Here is a 16286-nt window from a genome sequence, read left to right on the forward strand (position 1 = left end):
ATCGTATATGGTTTTATTGATTTGAGGAGGATTATCCCCCTGGGATCTACGTTAACAAGTACTATACATCACTGTATATTTAAGACCAAATCCTCATATTTGGATCCTGATAATTGTATGAAACACAGTTTTATGGTGACTAAAAAAAAATTAAGAAAAAAGTTCTGTATCCTTATCTCTTTTCGAGCTTGTTGAAATGGTTGAAAAAAATAGTGTTTGGTTAAACGTTGGAATAATTTGAAACATCACAGATTGAGTAATGTTAAAATACGGGACTGATTTGAAATTATTCTGGCGAATTTTTTTTCATTTTTGTCGTCGGCCACGTTGTAGTTACGGTTTCCCTTGGAGGGCCGTTATGAATTTTGTGAAACCATATAAATGTTTAATCCCCTCCACATCTTACATACACAGCGCACAACAAATTGACGAAGAACTTTTTATAAAAATCAGAAGTCAAGAATAATGACTCTTATTTTGGATGACATATGACAATTTGAAATTTTGGTTCAGACTTCAGCAAGCATCATGGAACTTGACGTGCTTGATTTGCTTTCGCGGGCCATATAAAATGATGCGGCGGGCCAGATCTGGCCCCCGGGCCTTGACTTTGACACCTGTGTGCTACAGCATTGTCTTTACCAATTGCTGTAAAATTATCTGCGCGTGACAGCAAACCTGTCAACATAAGTTCCACCTGGAGTTTAGTACTGGCTAATAAGAAGATGCTTCACGAGACGTTAACCTTCATTGATCAGCTATAATTGAGTGTACAAACATAGACGTGGTTAACCAATCTTTAAATGGGTAGATTATTTATCCCGGCAAACTGATTTCCTCCCTCTGGTTTTTATGATGTGAATGGCAGATGGTGGCCGGTGGTAATCCCAGATGCCCAATGGCCTGACCCTTTGCACTCAGCCCCTGCCCCCCCCCCCCAAAAAAAACCTTAACGAAGCGGCTGAGCTGCACAGCCAAAGAGCTGCTTTAAACTGGCGAGTAATGGCTGCGTCAGCAGTCACTAGATGAGCCAGAGCGTGAGGTTGCGGGGGGGGGGGGGGGGGGGTGAGCCGGGGGTGGGGGTGAGCCGGGGGTGGACGGGTATTAGAGCACTATTGAAGCCAAGTGGCTCTCATTGTTAAGAGAATGGACGGAAAACACGGTCCCGACTCATACTTTACATACACCGTCCTGTTAACAAAAACACGCGACTTTAAAAAAATTAATTTTTTTAGCATGATCAATTTATCATTCAGCATTCACTTACATGTGCTCATCATGCTTGCGTGGATGATGTCAGGTTACTCTGACCCCCCCACATCTGACCATTTGCAGTTTTCCACAGTGGCCTCAGAAGACCCTAAAGTGCCCCCATCTGTTGAAGCAAAGCAAATAGACAGCGATACATTTCTGGATCTTACAGAAACGTAACAATTGGTTTGCTTGATTTACCTCATTTGTCATAATCTGCTCGCTTCTTCTGCATATCCACAGCCCCCCCCCCTTCCCCCCCCATAATCTAATCTAAAATCATGGGTGCTAATCCGCCACAGCAACAGCGGTGGCGCTGGTCGAGGTAAATTAGCCATCTGCCAGACGTGCGCTTCATTGGTTTTGTTTTATTCACATATGACGTCGAGAGGTGTGAATTTATAAACAGGGAAATGCTTATTCTCGTCCAAATTGTGTCGCAAAAGGTGATGAATCGTCTCTGTTCGATATTTATTGGGGTCATCTTCAATTGAGGACGTTAACAGTACACAAAGAAACCATGATGTCATCTAAATGACATTCTTTGCTCCTCGGTCGATGCTCCTCCCTTTAGCACGTTAGCTCCCGCCAGTGATTCCATTGACGAGACGCAATTAAGAAACACACAAAAAAAAATACAATCGTAAACATGATCTCCTTGGCCCAGGTCGAACCATACCTAGCGGTCATAATCCGACTCTTTGCCGACACTTGACATTCAAAGGATTATCTAAACCGATTTAGGATGATTGACATTTTAACCACTCGGAGGATTTAACACACGTGTTAAGGTTCGATGAGGATTCGTGAAAAGTTCAGGATGTACATTATTTGCGTTATCTGGAGTGATTTCTTATTTGGATGCGGTGTGCACGGAACAGTGATGCTTGCGTGAAATCTACCAGTTCGGTTTTTATATGCTGCTTGCCCATGTTGGGGTTGTGGAGAATTCCATACGTTTCAGATTCGATTCCAGATTGTGTTTGTTTGTTTTTTTTAAATAGCATTTTTGGTTTTTATTTTCTTCTTTTTTAAAAATTTGTTTATTTATTTATTTTTTTAGTTTTGGTAATTGCATTAGTTTTCATTCACAATACCAAACAACCGATACCTTTGTTTTAAGGAAATAAATAAATACATACATAAATAAAACAATAAACCCTTTTGGTCTACATCTGGTGGTACAATACCAAACAAGTTTATGTGATTGTTTCAGTTCAGGTCAGGGGTCATCACTCATGTTCACCACCAAAGAGTATTCTGGTGACTATTAATTATAATTTATTGTTTACATGATGGGCGGCCCGGTAGTCCAGTGGTTAGCACGTCGGCTTCACAGTGCAGAGGTACCGGGTTCGATTCCAGCTCCGGCCTCCCTGTGTGGAGTTTGCATGTTCTCCCCGGGCCTGCGTGGGTTTTCTCCGGGTGCTCCGGTTTCCTCCCACATTCCAAAAACATGCGTGGCAGGCTGATTGAACACTCCAAATTGTCCCTAGGTGTGAGTGTGAGCGCGGATGGTTGTTTGTCTCTGTGTGCCCTGTGATTGGCTGGCAACCGATTCAGGGTGTCCCCCGCCTACTGCCCGGAGACAGCTGGGATAGGCTCCAGCACCCCCCGCAACCCTAGTGAGGATCAAGCGGCTCGGAAGATGAATGAATGAATGTTTACATGATGAAAAAGGTTTCTACTGACCCCAAAAATATTCATATAATAAATGTGAATTCTTAGGTTTTAATCTAGCCTGAATAACTAATAAGAATATGGTTGCGCCACAGTGTTCGACCGCTTAACATTTCCGCCTCACAGTCCAGAGGTGCAGAGTTCGATTCCGGCTCCGTCCGGCCTTCCTCTGTGGAGTTTGCATGTTCTCCCCGTGCCTGTGTGGGTTTTCTCCGGGTCCTCCAAGTTATGAATTATGCTTATCAAAATTTCTTCTTTCTGACTGAGTGACGCGACTATCTCCAGTTACCATGATGACGGGCCTTCAATTCCAGCCGTCGGTCACGATTGTACGCAGTGAATGCAGGCATTGTTTTTTTAAAAACAAGCAGGAGAAGCTTACAAACACACACACCCAACAGACGCAGTAGTTGGCTGCCAAGTGTTTGAGGATAGCCTAAACGAACCACAGGGCACTGAGCTGCATCAAGAGGCTCAGCGAAGGTCCAATCTGACGTTTATCTCTCCTGGCTGTTCTGCTGATGGTAGCACGACGTCGCTTTAGGAAGCAGCTGTTCACTGTCAGAGATCTAGGTCAGGACAGGGAGAGTGGGCTGCAAAAGGCAGACAAGCCCGGTTCCTCTGCCAACAATTTACACGTCGACGTGGTTGACCCGGCGGGCACCATTGTGGGCCACTTGATGATGGTGGGCCCCGCAACTGGAAATGAGCCACAGGACCAGGATTATACGTATCAAGTGATTGATGCTTAATTTTTACAATCACGATACACCAAATGACATAGCTTTCTTTGATCTTATAGTCATTAGCCACAGCCGGGCGGCTCATCAGCTAGTTCCTGCGGAAGGCTGGTAAGGTGGGCCTTCGGCCCACAAAAGTGTTGTTGCTTGGTTCAACTTTTTGTTCATCTTCATTGCTTATAGAGAAAATAAAGAGATGTTTAGCTCTACTAAATAACTAACAATTTCATTGCAATGCTTGTGGGTAGACAACATTTTTTCGCTAAGATGCCCGCGCGATCGTAGTGAGCCACTGCCTGAGCGGCGCAGTGGCGGCGCGCAGCGGCACGGTGAAGTAGGTACATTTTGAAAAGGGACAGACGGAAGGACAGACCGCGTGCGGGACGACGCGCAATATATATATGGATTAAATTGTCTTTCCAAGGTACCTTGTTAAATTTGGTGGGCGTTGGTGAGTTTTGAATTCATCTCATTTCTTTTCGAGTATGATTTTTCATATTCTGTTCTTTGTCTTGGTAATTTTGCGCAATGCTTTTTTTGAATGAATTATAATTCAATCTATCTGCTTCTGTCTACTCAGCAAAAAAAAAAATTGAGGTTGGAGTTTAATTTCCCTTAGAGGGGCTTGAATGAGTATCAGAAAAAAAATAAAAAATAAAAAATACACTGTGTGTGTATCTGTTCATGTCGGCTTGCACTGAGTGGACTGGTCTGATCTGCTGTCAGACACACCTGACGTACAGGTAAGAGGCTCAGTTTCCACGGTCAGATCCCAGAGGCGGGTTTATCATAGTGTTATATAACCCTCACACACACACACACACACATACACACACATATACACACACACACACACACACACAAGGGAGGGCCGACGGGAGGACGCTGTCACAATGCTGCCGTCAGCACTGGTCAGATCAGATTTAAACCCCCCGCCTTCATCTTCACACAATCATCCTTGAATTCCCTTCATGATCCACGGCAACACTGCCGTGGACGAGGTTGCACAAAGTCTCTTGAAAAGCCGGATTCAAATGATCATCGCATCGGCAAGCTTTGCAGGAGCCTGATCATGATCCCGATCATTATGAACGGGTGTGTTGGTGGAAGGAAACATCAAAAACAGGAGCGGAGGTTGACACCTGTGTTTTAAAGCAATGAGCAGCGAATAATTCATATGGGAAAACGTGCTTTCAAGGGTACAGTTTCCCTTTGAGATACATCATCTTATTTACGAGGGGGTACTTCCTTCCATCCATCCATCCATTTTCTGATCTGCTTTAACGCCATGAGAGTCGCGGGTGTGCTGGAGCCGATCCCAGCCGTCTTGGGGCGGGTGGGGGGGGGGGGGTACCCTGAACTGGTCGCCAGCCAATCGCAGGGCACACATTGATAAACAACATTTTGGGGTTCGCATTCACACCCAGGTACAATTTGGAGCGTTCCATGAACCTGCCCGGCCTGTTTTTGGAATGTGGCAGGAAACCGGAGTACCCAGAGAAAACCCACGCAGAGCTTGCAAACTCCACAGAGGAAGACCGGAGCATCTCTGCACTGAGAGGTGAAAAGGGGTACTTCCATTCATTCATTCATCTTCCGAACTGCTTGATCCTCACTAGGGTCGCGGGGGGTGCTGGAGCCTATCCCAGCTGTCTCTGGGCAGTAGGCGGGGGACACCCTGAATCGGTTGCCAGCCAATCGCATGGGCACACAGAGACGAACAACCATTTACCCTCACACTCACACCTAGGGACAATTTAGAGTGTTCAATCAGCCTGCCACGCATGTTTTTGGAATGTGGGAGGAAACCGGAGCACCCGGAGAAAAGCCACACAGGCCCGGGGAGAACATGCAAACTCCACACAGGGAGGCCAGAGCTGGAATCGAACCCGGCACCTCTGCACTGTGAAGCCGACGTGCTAACCACTGGACTACCGGCCAGTGTACCGAAATATGTAAAGTGCTTATCCATTGGCTCTCGGCTGTTTTCAGAAAATATGCGGCTTATCAATGACAACAAACGCGGTTGTCGGTTTGCAGGTGTCCAGGTGCTAACCACTGGACTCCCGGGCCGCCCGGGGTACTTCCAACATATACAAATAATAATATTTTTTTAAAATGACTAAAAATGAATCCACAACATCATACAAAGCATCTAAAGACCAAAAAAAAAAAAAAACCCGAACACACCCAATCCCTCGCGAGCCATGCAGGTCTCAAATGTACAGTAAAATTTAAATTAAATTAAATTAAATTATTCATTCATTCATTCATCTTCCGAGCCACTTGATCCTCACTAGGGTCGCGGGGGGTGCTGGAGCCTATCCCAGCTGTCTTCGGGCAGTAGGCGGGGGACACCCTGAATCGGTTGCCAGCCAATCGCAGGGCACACAGAAACGAACAACCAGTCGCACCCACACTCACACCTAGGGACAATTTCGAGTGTTCAATCAGCCTGCCACGCATGTTTTTGGAATGTGGGAGGAAACCGGAGCACCCGGAGAAAACCCACGCAGGCCCGGGGAGAACATGCAAACTCCACACAGGGAGGCCGGAGCTGGAATCGAACCCGGTACCTCTGCACTGTGAAGCCGACGTGCTAACCACTGGACTACCGGGCTGCCCTAAATTAAATTAAATTAAATTAAATTAAATTAAATTAAATTAAATTAAATTAAATTAAATTAAATTAAATTGTAAATTTCCCCAGTGTGGGATGAATAAAGGATATCTTATTAAAAAAAAAATGAACACAACCACTTGACTTGATATCAGGGAAGCTCCTTTCATCATTACATAACGCCGCTCCCTTAATCATTCTTTGAATCCTAATATTAGACTGCTCCCATGCTAATCTATTTGTCGAGGCATAATCTATGGCCTGCCCATGTAAGCATGTCTTCACCTCAAAGTCCAGCTTATGACATCGTTTGCATGGACACTGTATTCTTGAGCGCTGCCAGGAGCTGCGCTTCTCATCACAACCAAAGTCACCCCCACAATATACCCATCCATCCATCCATCCATCCATCCATCCATCCATCCATCCATCCATCCATTATCCAATCCGCTTATCCTCATGTGCACATGCATTTTAAGGAAGCACACCAACAGTTTTAGGTCTCCAGATGTCATGCTAGTGATCAAGGTATTTATTCTCCGGATGCCCATTCGATATCCTCAAACAAATGATTATGAAGCTCATATTCGAAAGCATCGTAAAGATGATTTGAATGAATAATAAAAGCGGTTCCTTGATCATTCATGAGATCCCGCGGGCAGGATATTAAAAGGCGTGGCCTGTAAATATTGGGTAAATGATTGCTGCATAATACATGACTCCAGAGACTCTGCTTTGATGTTGAAAAACTGATGGAACAAAATGATGGCCTCTTTTTCTACTTCTGTGGATATGTTCTATATGACACTTTTTTTTGGGGGGGGGTAGTCTTTGCACTGTGGAAAATAAAGATTTCCTAGTTTTCTATTGTTTACCATCGCAACTTCTTTTTCAATCCCCACAAAAAAGGGACTCGGTGTAGCTTCTGTCGTGGAGCAAAAAAGTTGCCCCCCACCCACCCCCCTCGTCCCTGGCCCACCGAAAATGTGATTGATTCCATAAAGGTAATCTGTGTGCGATTAGGTGAATCCATGCAGAGTCTTTAAAATGTTGACCTCCGAGGACTAATTAAGCGGGAAATCTTACAAAGGTCAACAGTGTGGCGGGCAAGGATGAAAAGAGTAGTCACCATATGGCCAAAGATGCCCTCAAGAAGTGTGTCTTCGTTGCTCTTTTAATCTTTTGAGCTAATTGTGTCCCCCCGCCCTCCCTCCTCTCCCCCCTTCTTCAATTGACTAAGACTGGTGTTCCGGCAGACAAAATGTGGTCAAACTCTAATCTACTTAACTGATTTCCACCTTGTTTTTGCCATTTTATTCCCGTATTCTTATTGTGTGGCTCGAAACGTGCTGACAGCGACACAAAATGTGCTCGGCAGTGCGCTTTTTGCGGTGATTTGAATATTAAGTACATGCACTTTTTCGATTCACATGCATTTTGCGTGTTTCCAAGCAATCGTGGTCACGAGCTTTGCCGTCGATGAAAATTGAAGCGCTGCCAATCGATTCATCTGAAAGTCTACAAATATGGTGACCACGCACAGGCGGTTATTGATTATTGTCTCCGGGGAATTTAATGAGCAGTCTGATTTGGTGAGACGAAAAATTTTTGAAGATCTAATTGGGAGTTGGAGGGGGCGTTGTGGGGGTTGCAAAACCTGAGTAATTTGAATAGAAAGAAAAATGCAAAGCCATGGCTATTGTGGAGTGTCATTTACAACTGCACTCAACCACACTTTGTAAATGGCATTTATTTTTACTTCATCCCTAATTTAGTCATACCAATTTCTATTTGATGAATGGATATATTGAAGGAGGGCATGTCACCAAAAAGTGGCAAATGACCAAAAAAAGTGTTAATTTTGATCCCCCCACCCCCTCGACAATTATGAGGACCCTCTCAAAATTTTCAAGTGAACTCAAGCACAATAAGGGGCAATGACTCTCAGGAAGTGGAATACCAGTACCACTAGTTGTGGGCAGGCTCCCTCTAGTGGTACGCAAAAGAATCACTGAATTAAATGTTAAAACTGCGCAATTGTATAGTGGCTTAAACTAGGTACTTAATTGTTAAGTTCAATACATTTGCATTTAATCATCCAGGTCTGTTTGGTTTTTTTCATTTTAATTTTGGTAAAATGTTTGCAATATATTTTAATTTAATAATTAGTTAAGTACAGATCAATGCCTTAGCCCCCTTCCAAAATTTAAGAACAGACACATTCATTCATTCATTCATCTTCCGAACCGCTTGATCCTCACTAGGGTCGCGGGGGGTGCTGGAGCCTATCCCAGCTGTCTTCGGGCAGTAGGCGGGGGACACCCTGAATCGGTTGCCAGCCAATCACAGGGCACACAGAGACGAACAACCATCCACGCTCACACTCAAACCTAGGGGCAATTTAGAGCGTTCAATCAGCCTGCCACGCATGTTTTTGGAATGTGGGAGGAAACCAGAGCACCCGGAGAAAACCCACGCAGGCCCGGGGAGAACATGCAAACTCCACACAGGGAGGCCGGAGCTGGAATCAAACCCGGTACCTCTGCACTGTGAAGCCGATGTGCTAACCAATGGACTACCGGGCCGCCACAGTGAACAGTATTTTTTTTTTTTTAAGAATGAAACCAATGTCTCATTTTTGATGAAGACGATTGCAGTACTTGGGGAGCCAATTACTGTTTTTTTTGGTCTTATTCATTTTAACTTTGCGTGTATATGCGAGCCCAACATAGCACAATCAGAATTGGAAATTCACGCCTGGATATTTTTTCGCTATTGCCCAACTGATTTAGCTCATCCTTTTTTTTACTTTACATGATCTCCATGAGCTTATTAACAGAGTTTCCCAGAATCATTTCTCTCCTCAAAATCACATGGAACCATAATTCCAAGTCAATTGTAATAAATGGTGTATCCCTATGAGGTAAATTCACATTGACATCAGCTATTCAAATTTTTATTAGTCCCCCTGGAGCACAACCTGGTGCTATTATTGGGTAGCGGGTGATATGCATTTTGTCAAAAAGAGCAAAATGGAAATGAATGGGCCGCTCCTGAGCAAACACTGGGATTCATTTCAAATGGCAGGCAATCATGCAGACTAAATATATGACGTGTCTCACTCACTGAGATATGCCATGAGCATATGAAAGGTCCTCCAATAAAGTAGTGCAGGGTTGTTCACTGATGTACCGACGAAACATAAATGAGACTTAAAGTCGCAACTCTTCAAGAGGTCATCACATTTTGTGAGACTTAGCATCACAAATGTTTGGGCAATGTGACTGAATGATCCACTAGATGAACAGTAAAGATTAAGAGGATGACAAATAGGCATGCTGCTTACAAAGCACTTGGGGCTAATCCCCAGCACCCCCCCCCCCCCCCCCCCGCCCCTACCCCCCAGCTCCCTTTTGAGGAGGTGCCACCGAGGAGCACCCACAGACAGTGACGGACCCGGATGGTCGGCGGAAGGACATACAACCTGTGCAGCAAGTGTGGGGCTCGAGTCTGCTTCCTCGCACCAGAAACTGCAGCCGGTTGACAGGCTCTGCAGGGGACTCCGGTTGCCATCTGCGCATTGGGAGCTGTATCGGGCCCCATTTTTTTTTTCCTTCTTGAAGCACAAGGCACTGTTTCAGAATTGGGAGACAGCTATTTCCCTTCAGTCAATCATCGTTTATTCTCCTTCAAAATGATGGAGGATCACCTGACAAAGATCCCAATGATGCCCTCCTGTTCGCCCGCCGAGTCGACCGGGAGCGGCGGGACAGACGACAGCAGAGGAGGTGAGAGCCAAAACTTCTGGAGCAACAGGTGTACTCCAAGGAAAGAGCTTTGGCCGTTACCAACTAGACCATCGCCGTAGCTCATTTCTTTTCATTGTTTGGATTCAATTCATTTCATGGATTGTTTTAATTTGAGAATCATCCACTCAAAATGCTGTTGCAATATTGTGTGGCTTGTCACACCGCCAGCTCGGTACAAACTCGGCTCGCACCGCAGATGGCAGGCCCACCATGTGTGACAGAATGTTACCGCTGAATGAATGCAAATAACCGACTTGTCTGTGACACTCAGCCAAGAGTCCGGCCCCTGGCAAAGCCCTCAGTCCTGCTCTGGTCTGCAAAGTGTGCGGAGACACCAGCAGCGGGAAACACTACGGCATTTACGCCTGCAACGGCTGCAGCGGCTTCTTCAAGCGCAGCGTGAGGAGGAGACTCATTTACAGGTAGGACAGTGAGATAGTGTCACCATTTTCTTTTTTTTATGATAAATGCATTGGATAATAATTTTTAAGTGATTTTAATGTCAAAGGTGCTGCCATTTTACGTGTGTAGTTGAATTAATAATAATAAGATAATAAGATATCCTTTATTCGTCCCACAATGGGGAAATTTACAGTCTCCAGCAGCAAGAATGTATGTAGAAAGAAGAAAGGAGAAAGAGAAAAAAAAAACAACAAATATCTTTCAATTAAATACAATATGAACACAAATGGATAAATCGCAGTACTATTTACAATTTTCCTTCACATCATTTAATTATTATTATTATTCTGATTGTTATTTTTTATTCATCAGCCTGACAGCAGTCGGTAGGAACGAATTAAGATGTTATCGTGATTTGAGGATAAATAAGGACATACGTTGAATGAATAAGTTTTATGTTATCGTGATTTGAGGATAAATAAGGACCTACGTTGAATGAATAAGTTTGACTACTGTTTTCATTGACACCCTCAAATGTATTCAATTAATGATGCAGTTTTTTTTAATGCAATTTACTATAATTATAGGCTTCAATGGAAACCATTTTAGTCTGCCGGTGTCACGCAAAAGTAAAGTTTATAACCAGTGTACCGAAATATATAAAGTGCTTATCCATTGGCTCTCGGCTGTTTTCAGAAAATATGCGGCTTATCAATGACAACAAATGCGGTTGTCGGTTTGCAGGTGTCAGGCAGGCACAGGCATGTGTCCGGTGGACAAAGCACATCGCAACCAGTGCCAGGCCTGCCGGCTGAAGAAGTGCCTGCAGGCGGGCATGAATAAAGATGGTAAATGTGTGGGAGTACACTTGAAGGCATTCGTGGCGCGTGGAAACGAACTTTTTCATGCGAACCTTTTCATGCGATTCCCAGCTGTGCAGAATGAGCGGCAGCCCCGCAGCACGGCGCAGGTGCGTCTGGACTCCATCGATGTGGACCATGAGAAGGAGCACCTGGCCACCACGAGGGAGCCCACCTCCTCCTCTTCGTCCTCATCCTCTTCCTCCTCGAGCGGCTCCGTCATCACGTGGCCTCACATCACCTCGTCCGTCGCCATCAGCTCCTCTGTGACCCCCCAACGTTGCGTCAGCCCGCAGAACAATCACCGCTTCATGGCCAGCCTCATGACGGCCGAGACCTGCGCCAAACTGGAGCCTGAGGATGGTGAGGAGCTTTTTTTACTTTCAGATATATTTTCTACAGGAGATAGAGTGGGAGAAAACAGAATTGTGCTGATATAAAGGATTAGTGTGGCCCAGGGAAGCTGTCAGGGTGTGTAGCCAATCATGATTTCAAGGGCCCAGGATTGACAGTATCTTCACTTTGTTGCTCTTAAGTGACGGAGCCCAAAGCACCGGTAATTTGTTTTCATGGTGGTCCAAATCTCTGGTAACCCACCGCGAGCGTGCCAATCGTAAAAGGCTGCTAGTTGCTCCTGGAAACTGAATTTTCCCTTCAGTCCAGTTTTGCCGTCGTTACCTTGAAAAAGTAACTGAGTTACTTTTGAGATTATTTTTTGATTGAGATGATTTTAAAGATAATTGTTATGTTACTGATTCGTTGATTGTCAAAATAACTGTTGCGCGACTGATTCCTTGTTTTAAAATGTAACAGCTTAAAAATGACTTTATTAGCTACTTTCAGCAGACGTCAACAACCCCGCTTAACACAAAAATGACAACTGGTTTTGCCCAAAAGAGAAAAACCCGTAAATATTACTGTAAACACGTATTTTATTAAAAGTACATATACTTTATTAAAAGTACATTTTTAACAATAATGTTAAAGGATTTTGATGTACCATTAATCATTATTTTATATGTAAGAAAAAGAGTATAGCTGCCTGGTAGCCCAGTGGTTAGCACGTTGGCTTCACAGTGCGGAGGTACCGGGTTCGATTCCAGCTCCGGCCTCCCTGTGTGGAGTTTGCATGTTCTCCCTGGGCCTGCGTGGGTTTTCTCCGGGTGCTCCGGTTTCCTCCCACACTGCAAAAACATGCGTGGCAGGCTGATTGAAAACTCTAAATTGTCCCTAGGTGTGAGTGTGAATAGTTGTTCGTTTCTGTGTGCCCTGTGATTGGCTGGCAACCGATTCAGGGTGTCCCCCGCCTACTGCCCGGAGACGGCTGGGATAGGCTCCAGCACCCCCCGCGACCCTGGTGAGGATCAAGCGGTACGGAAGATGAATGAATGAATGAAAATGAGTCATTCTGGTTTTGACTGAAAACAATGTTTTTATATATTCATATATAAAATAAACAAGGAAACACACCTCCGCGATCGTCATCAGCAAAAGCCAATTTCTATTTTATTCCAGTTGACGAGAACATCGATGTGACCAGCAACGAGCCGGAGCGAGCGTCTTCGGAGTACCACATGGCACTTTACCCATCCACCTCGGAAAACGTGTACGAGACCTCAGCGAGGCTACTCTTCATGTCGGTGAAGTGGGCCAAGAACCTGCCAGTATTTTCCAACCTGCCCTTCAGAGACCAGGTAACACATGCGCATTGATATATGCACTCTGAGGATACACTGGATAAATATTTCACGTGCTGCGAGTTTGAAACTGATGCATGGCAGTGTCGGTCTAGGTTTCACCCTTTTGCTGTGCCTACAGGTGATCTTACTTGAGGAGGCATGGAGCGAGCTCTTCCTGTTGTGCGCAATGCAGTGGTCCCTACCGCTGGACAGCTGCCCCCTGCTCTCCTTGCCAGACCTGTGCCCAGGCATGCAGGGCAAGACCAGCTTCACCGGCCTGGACCTGAGGCTCCTGCAGGAGGTCTTCAGCCGCTTTAAGGCTCTCGCCGTCGACCCCACGGAGTTCGCCTGCCTCAAAGCCATTGTGCTCTTTAAGCCTGGTAAGGAGACGAAGCCAGAAAAAGCACTTTTCATTCAGTGAAATAATCATCATTTCATTTTCAAATTGCTGGACATGATATTCAAACTAAGCCCATCCATCCATCCATCCATCTTCTACCGCTTATCCGGGGCCGGGTCGCGGGGGCAACAGCTTTAGCAGGGAAGCCCAGACTTCCCTCTCCCTAGCTACTTCCTCCAGCTCTCCCCGGGGGATCCCGAGACGTTCCCAGGCCAGCTGGGTGACATAGTCTCTCCAGCGTGTCCTGGGTCTTCCTCGGGGTCTCCTCCCGGTGGGACATGCCCGGAACACCTCACCAGGGAGGCGTTCAGGAGGCATCCGAATCAGATGCCCAAGCCACCTCATCTGGCTCCTCTCGATGTGGAGGAGAAGCGGCTCGACTCGGAGCCCCTTCTGGATGACCGAGCTTCTCACCTTATCTCTAAGGGAGAGCCCGGACACCCTGCAGAGAAAACTCATTTCGGCCGCTTGTATCCGGGATCTCGTTCTTTCAGTCACGACCCATAGCTCGTGACCATAGATGAGGGTTGGAACGTAGATCGACCGGTAAATTGAGAGCTTCGCCCTTTGGCTCAGCTCCTTCTTCACCACGACAGACCGATACAACGTCCGACATTGCCGATACAACGTCCGACTCTTGGGACATGGAATGTCAAACTAAGCCCAATTAGAAATAATCCATAAAGTAATCGTTTTTAATCATTTTAGTGAGTGTTAAGGTCATTCACATTTTTTTAAGACAACCTTTAAAATCATCCATTTTCTGAACCGCTTTATCCACACAAGGGTCACGGGCTTGCTCAATCCTATCCCAGTTGTGTTCGGGCAGTAGCTGGGGGACACCCTGAACCGGTTGCCAGCCAATTGCAGGGCACACATTGACAAACAACTATCTGCACTCACGAACACACTTAGTGACAATTTCGAGTGTCCCATGAACCTGCCACGCATGTTTTTGGAATTCATTCTCGTTACTCCAGAGACCCGCGGTCTAAAAGATCCAGAGCAAGTGGAGAACCTTCAGGATCAGTCGCACGTGATGCTGGGACAACATATACGCTCTCACTACCCCGCTCAACCGGCCAGGTAACATCTTGTCTTGTCATTGCTCATAATGAGAGCGACCGTTTGTGTCAAAACAAGTCTGTTCTCATTTTCATCTAAAAACAAGCACACAAAAAATGCAATGCAGCATATAATCGAGATTTGAAATAAAACTGCAATTATGTTTTTTTTTCTCCGAAATTGCTGTAACACTTTTCGACCTGCGTTGAAAATGTGAAAATTAGATGACTAAATCCACATCCAACGATACAAACATGAAAGTCATAAAAGTGTGACGGTAGATCGTAGCAATGATATCATTTTTTTTTTTTTTGGTTTTGGTTTTGGTTTAGGTTTGGAAAGCTGCTGCTCCTTCTGCCGTCGCTGCGTTTTGTGAATTCCGAGCGCATCGAGCTGCTGTTCTTCCACCGGACCATCGGAAACACTCCGATGGAGAAACTGCTGTGTGACATGTTTAAAAACTGAAGAACGTGCAGTTTTCAATTTGCTACCAGTATGGAGGAAGGCTGTTGCTTTGTTAACTCAAAGGTGAATCTCAAGGTCACACTGTCCGCTCTTGCCATGCCAGTTTCATTCTGTATCGTCTTCTTGGTGTATTATTTACAATCCGATTTTTGTGTTAACCCGCTCAGTATCACAGTCACTTGCAAGTGTTTCTCTCTTTTCTCCTTCCGCTGTCTATTACATTGCACAAATGTATTTGCTGCAGGATAGACGGACTGAGTACTCAAAGCTGTCATCCGCGGCCTGAATGTGTATTCATGTTGTCCTGCCTTGAGATAAAGCAACAGCAACAGTTTCTGCTTTTTTTTTCTCATTTTATGCATTTGTGTTATATAAATTAAATAAATGAATTGAAATATGTAATCTGCTCCTGAACAATCAAAATAGCTCTAATTCACTAATTCCATCATATTCTATGTTAACGCGTAGCCCATGTATCAATTAGTATGAATCACTAGTTTGTGTGAAGTCCGAATGAATGCATACGCACTTTATGCATTGGTGGCCAGCCATGCAGATGTGTGTGTGTGCCGGTGTGTGTTTTCAATCATGAACAGCTAGCCTCTGCTGCCTCAAGTGGTAGTCAAAGAAAAAAAAAGAAGCCAAAATGTATTTCTGCAATTCAAAGTACAGGACTGGAAAATATAACCTGACAGTTACTTGATTTTCAAAATGAGCCTAACCTTCAAAAAAAAAAGAAAAAAAGAAGCTAATTTGACCTTTAGAAGCCATATATTACTTGGTTGAATCATTAAAGGTCTTTTATTCATTCATTCATCTTCCTAACCGCTTGATCCTCACTAGGGTCGCGGGGGGTGCTGGAGCCTATCCCAGCTGTCTCTGGGCAGTAGGCGGGGGACACCCTGAATCGGTTGCCAGCCAATCGCAGGCCACACAGAGACGAACAACCATCCACGCTCACGCTCACACCTAGGGACAATTTAGAGTGTTCAATCAGCCTGCCACGCACGTTTTTGGAATGTGGGAGGAAACTGGAGCACCCGGAGAAAACCCACGCAGGCCCGGGGAGAACATGCAAACTCTACACAGGGAGGCCGGAGCTGGAATCGAACCCGGTACCTCTGCACTGTGAAGCCGACGTGCTAACCACTGGACTACCGGGCCGCCCTTAAAGGTCTTTTAACAAATTCCAAAATATTTTCAAAACTTTTCAAACCTTCAACATCTTTGTCTGTATAGGAACAAGAAAACCGAAGTAGTGAAAACATTAAATTGCCATCATGCTTTTAATGTGTTTTCAGCCAAATATAGCAAT

The 16286-nt window shown here is 45.1% G+C and overlaps 1 protein-coding gene and 1 long non-coding RNA gene across 3 annotated transcripts in view; one reads left to right on the forward strand and one right to left on the reverse strand.

The window, feature by feature from the left end:
• LOC127598985 (uncharacterized) overlaps positions 1 to 16286 on the reverse strand; it is a 138268-nt gene that overhangs the window by 30820 nt on the left and 91162 nt on the right. The window contains exon 2 of the long non-coding RNA XR_007961979.1: positions 6098 to 6247. This is a non-coding gene — a long non-coding RNA (uncharacterized LOC127598985). The remainder of the gene's footprint in view (positions 1 to 6097; positions 6248 to 16286) is intronic.
• Positions 5413 to 15373, forward strand: nr2e3 (nuclear receptor subfamily 2, group E, member 3). Of its 2 annotated transcripts, XM_052062535.1 has the most exons (8): positions 9724 to 10079; positions 10372 to 10522; positions 11247 to 11350; positions 11435 to 11725; positions 12878 to 13056; positions 13181 to 13421; positions 14422 to 14527; positions 14839 to 15373. In XM_052062535.1, the coding sequence occupies exons 1-8, from the start codon at positions 9986 to 9988 to the stop codon at positions 14969 to 14971; spliced, it is 1299 nt and encodes a 432-aa protein (XP_051918495.1). In that variant the 5' UTR covers positions 9724 to 9985; the 3' UTR covers positions 14972 to 15373. The 2 variants fall into 2 exon arrangements, with proteins under 2 accessions (XP_051918496.1, XP_051918495.1); XM_052062536.1 differs by lacking the exons at positions 9724 to 10079; positions 10372 to 10522 and adding an exon at positions 5413 to 5626.

This window comes from Hippocampus zosterae, chromosome 4 (assembly GCF_025434085.1).
Source record: "Hippocampus zosterae strain Florida chromosome 4, ASM2543408v3, whole genome shotgun sequence".
Lineage (NCBI taxonomy): Eukaryota > Metazoa > Chordata > Actinopteri > Syngnathiformes > Syngnathidae > Hippocampus > Hippocampus zosterae.

Bases quoted from the DNA above. Each gene is read 5' to 3' on its own strand.
- nr2e3 (XM_052062535.1), top strand. From the start codon at position 9,986: ATGATGGAGGATCACCTGACAAAGATCCCAATGATGCCCTCCTGTTCG. The intron at 11,351-11,434 runs GTAAATGTGTGG...TGCGATTCCCAG, and splicing joins GGCGGGCATGAATAAAGATG to CTGTGCAGAATGAGCGGCAG. The intron at 11,726-12,877 runs GTGAGGAGCTTT...ATTTTATTCCAG, and splicing joins CAAACTGGAGCCTGAGGATG to TTGACGAGAACATCGATGTG.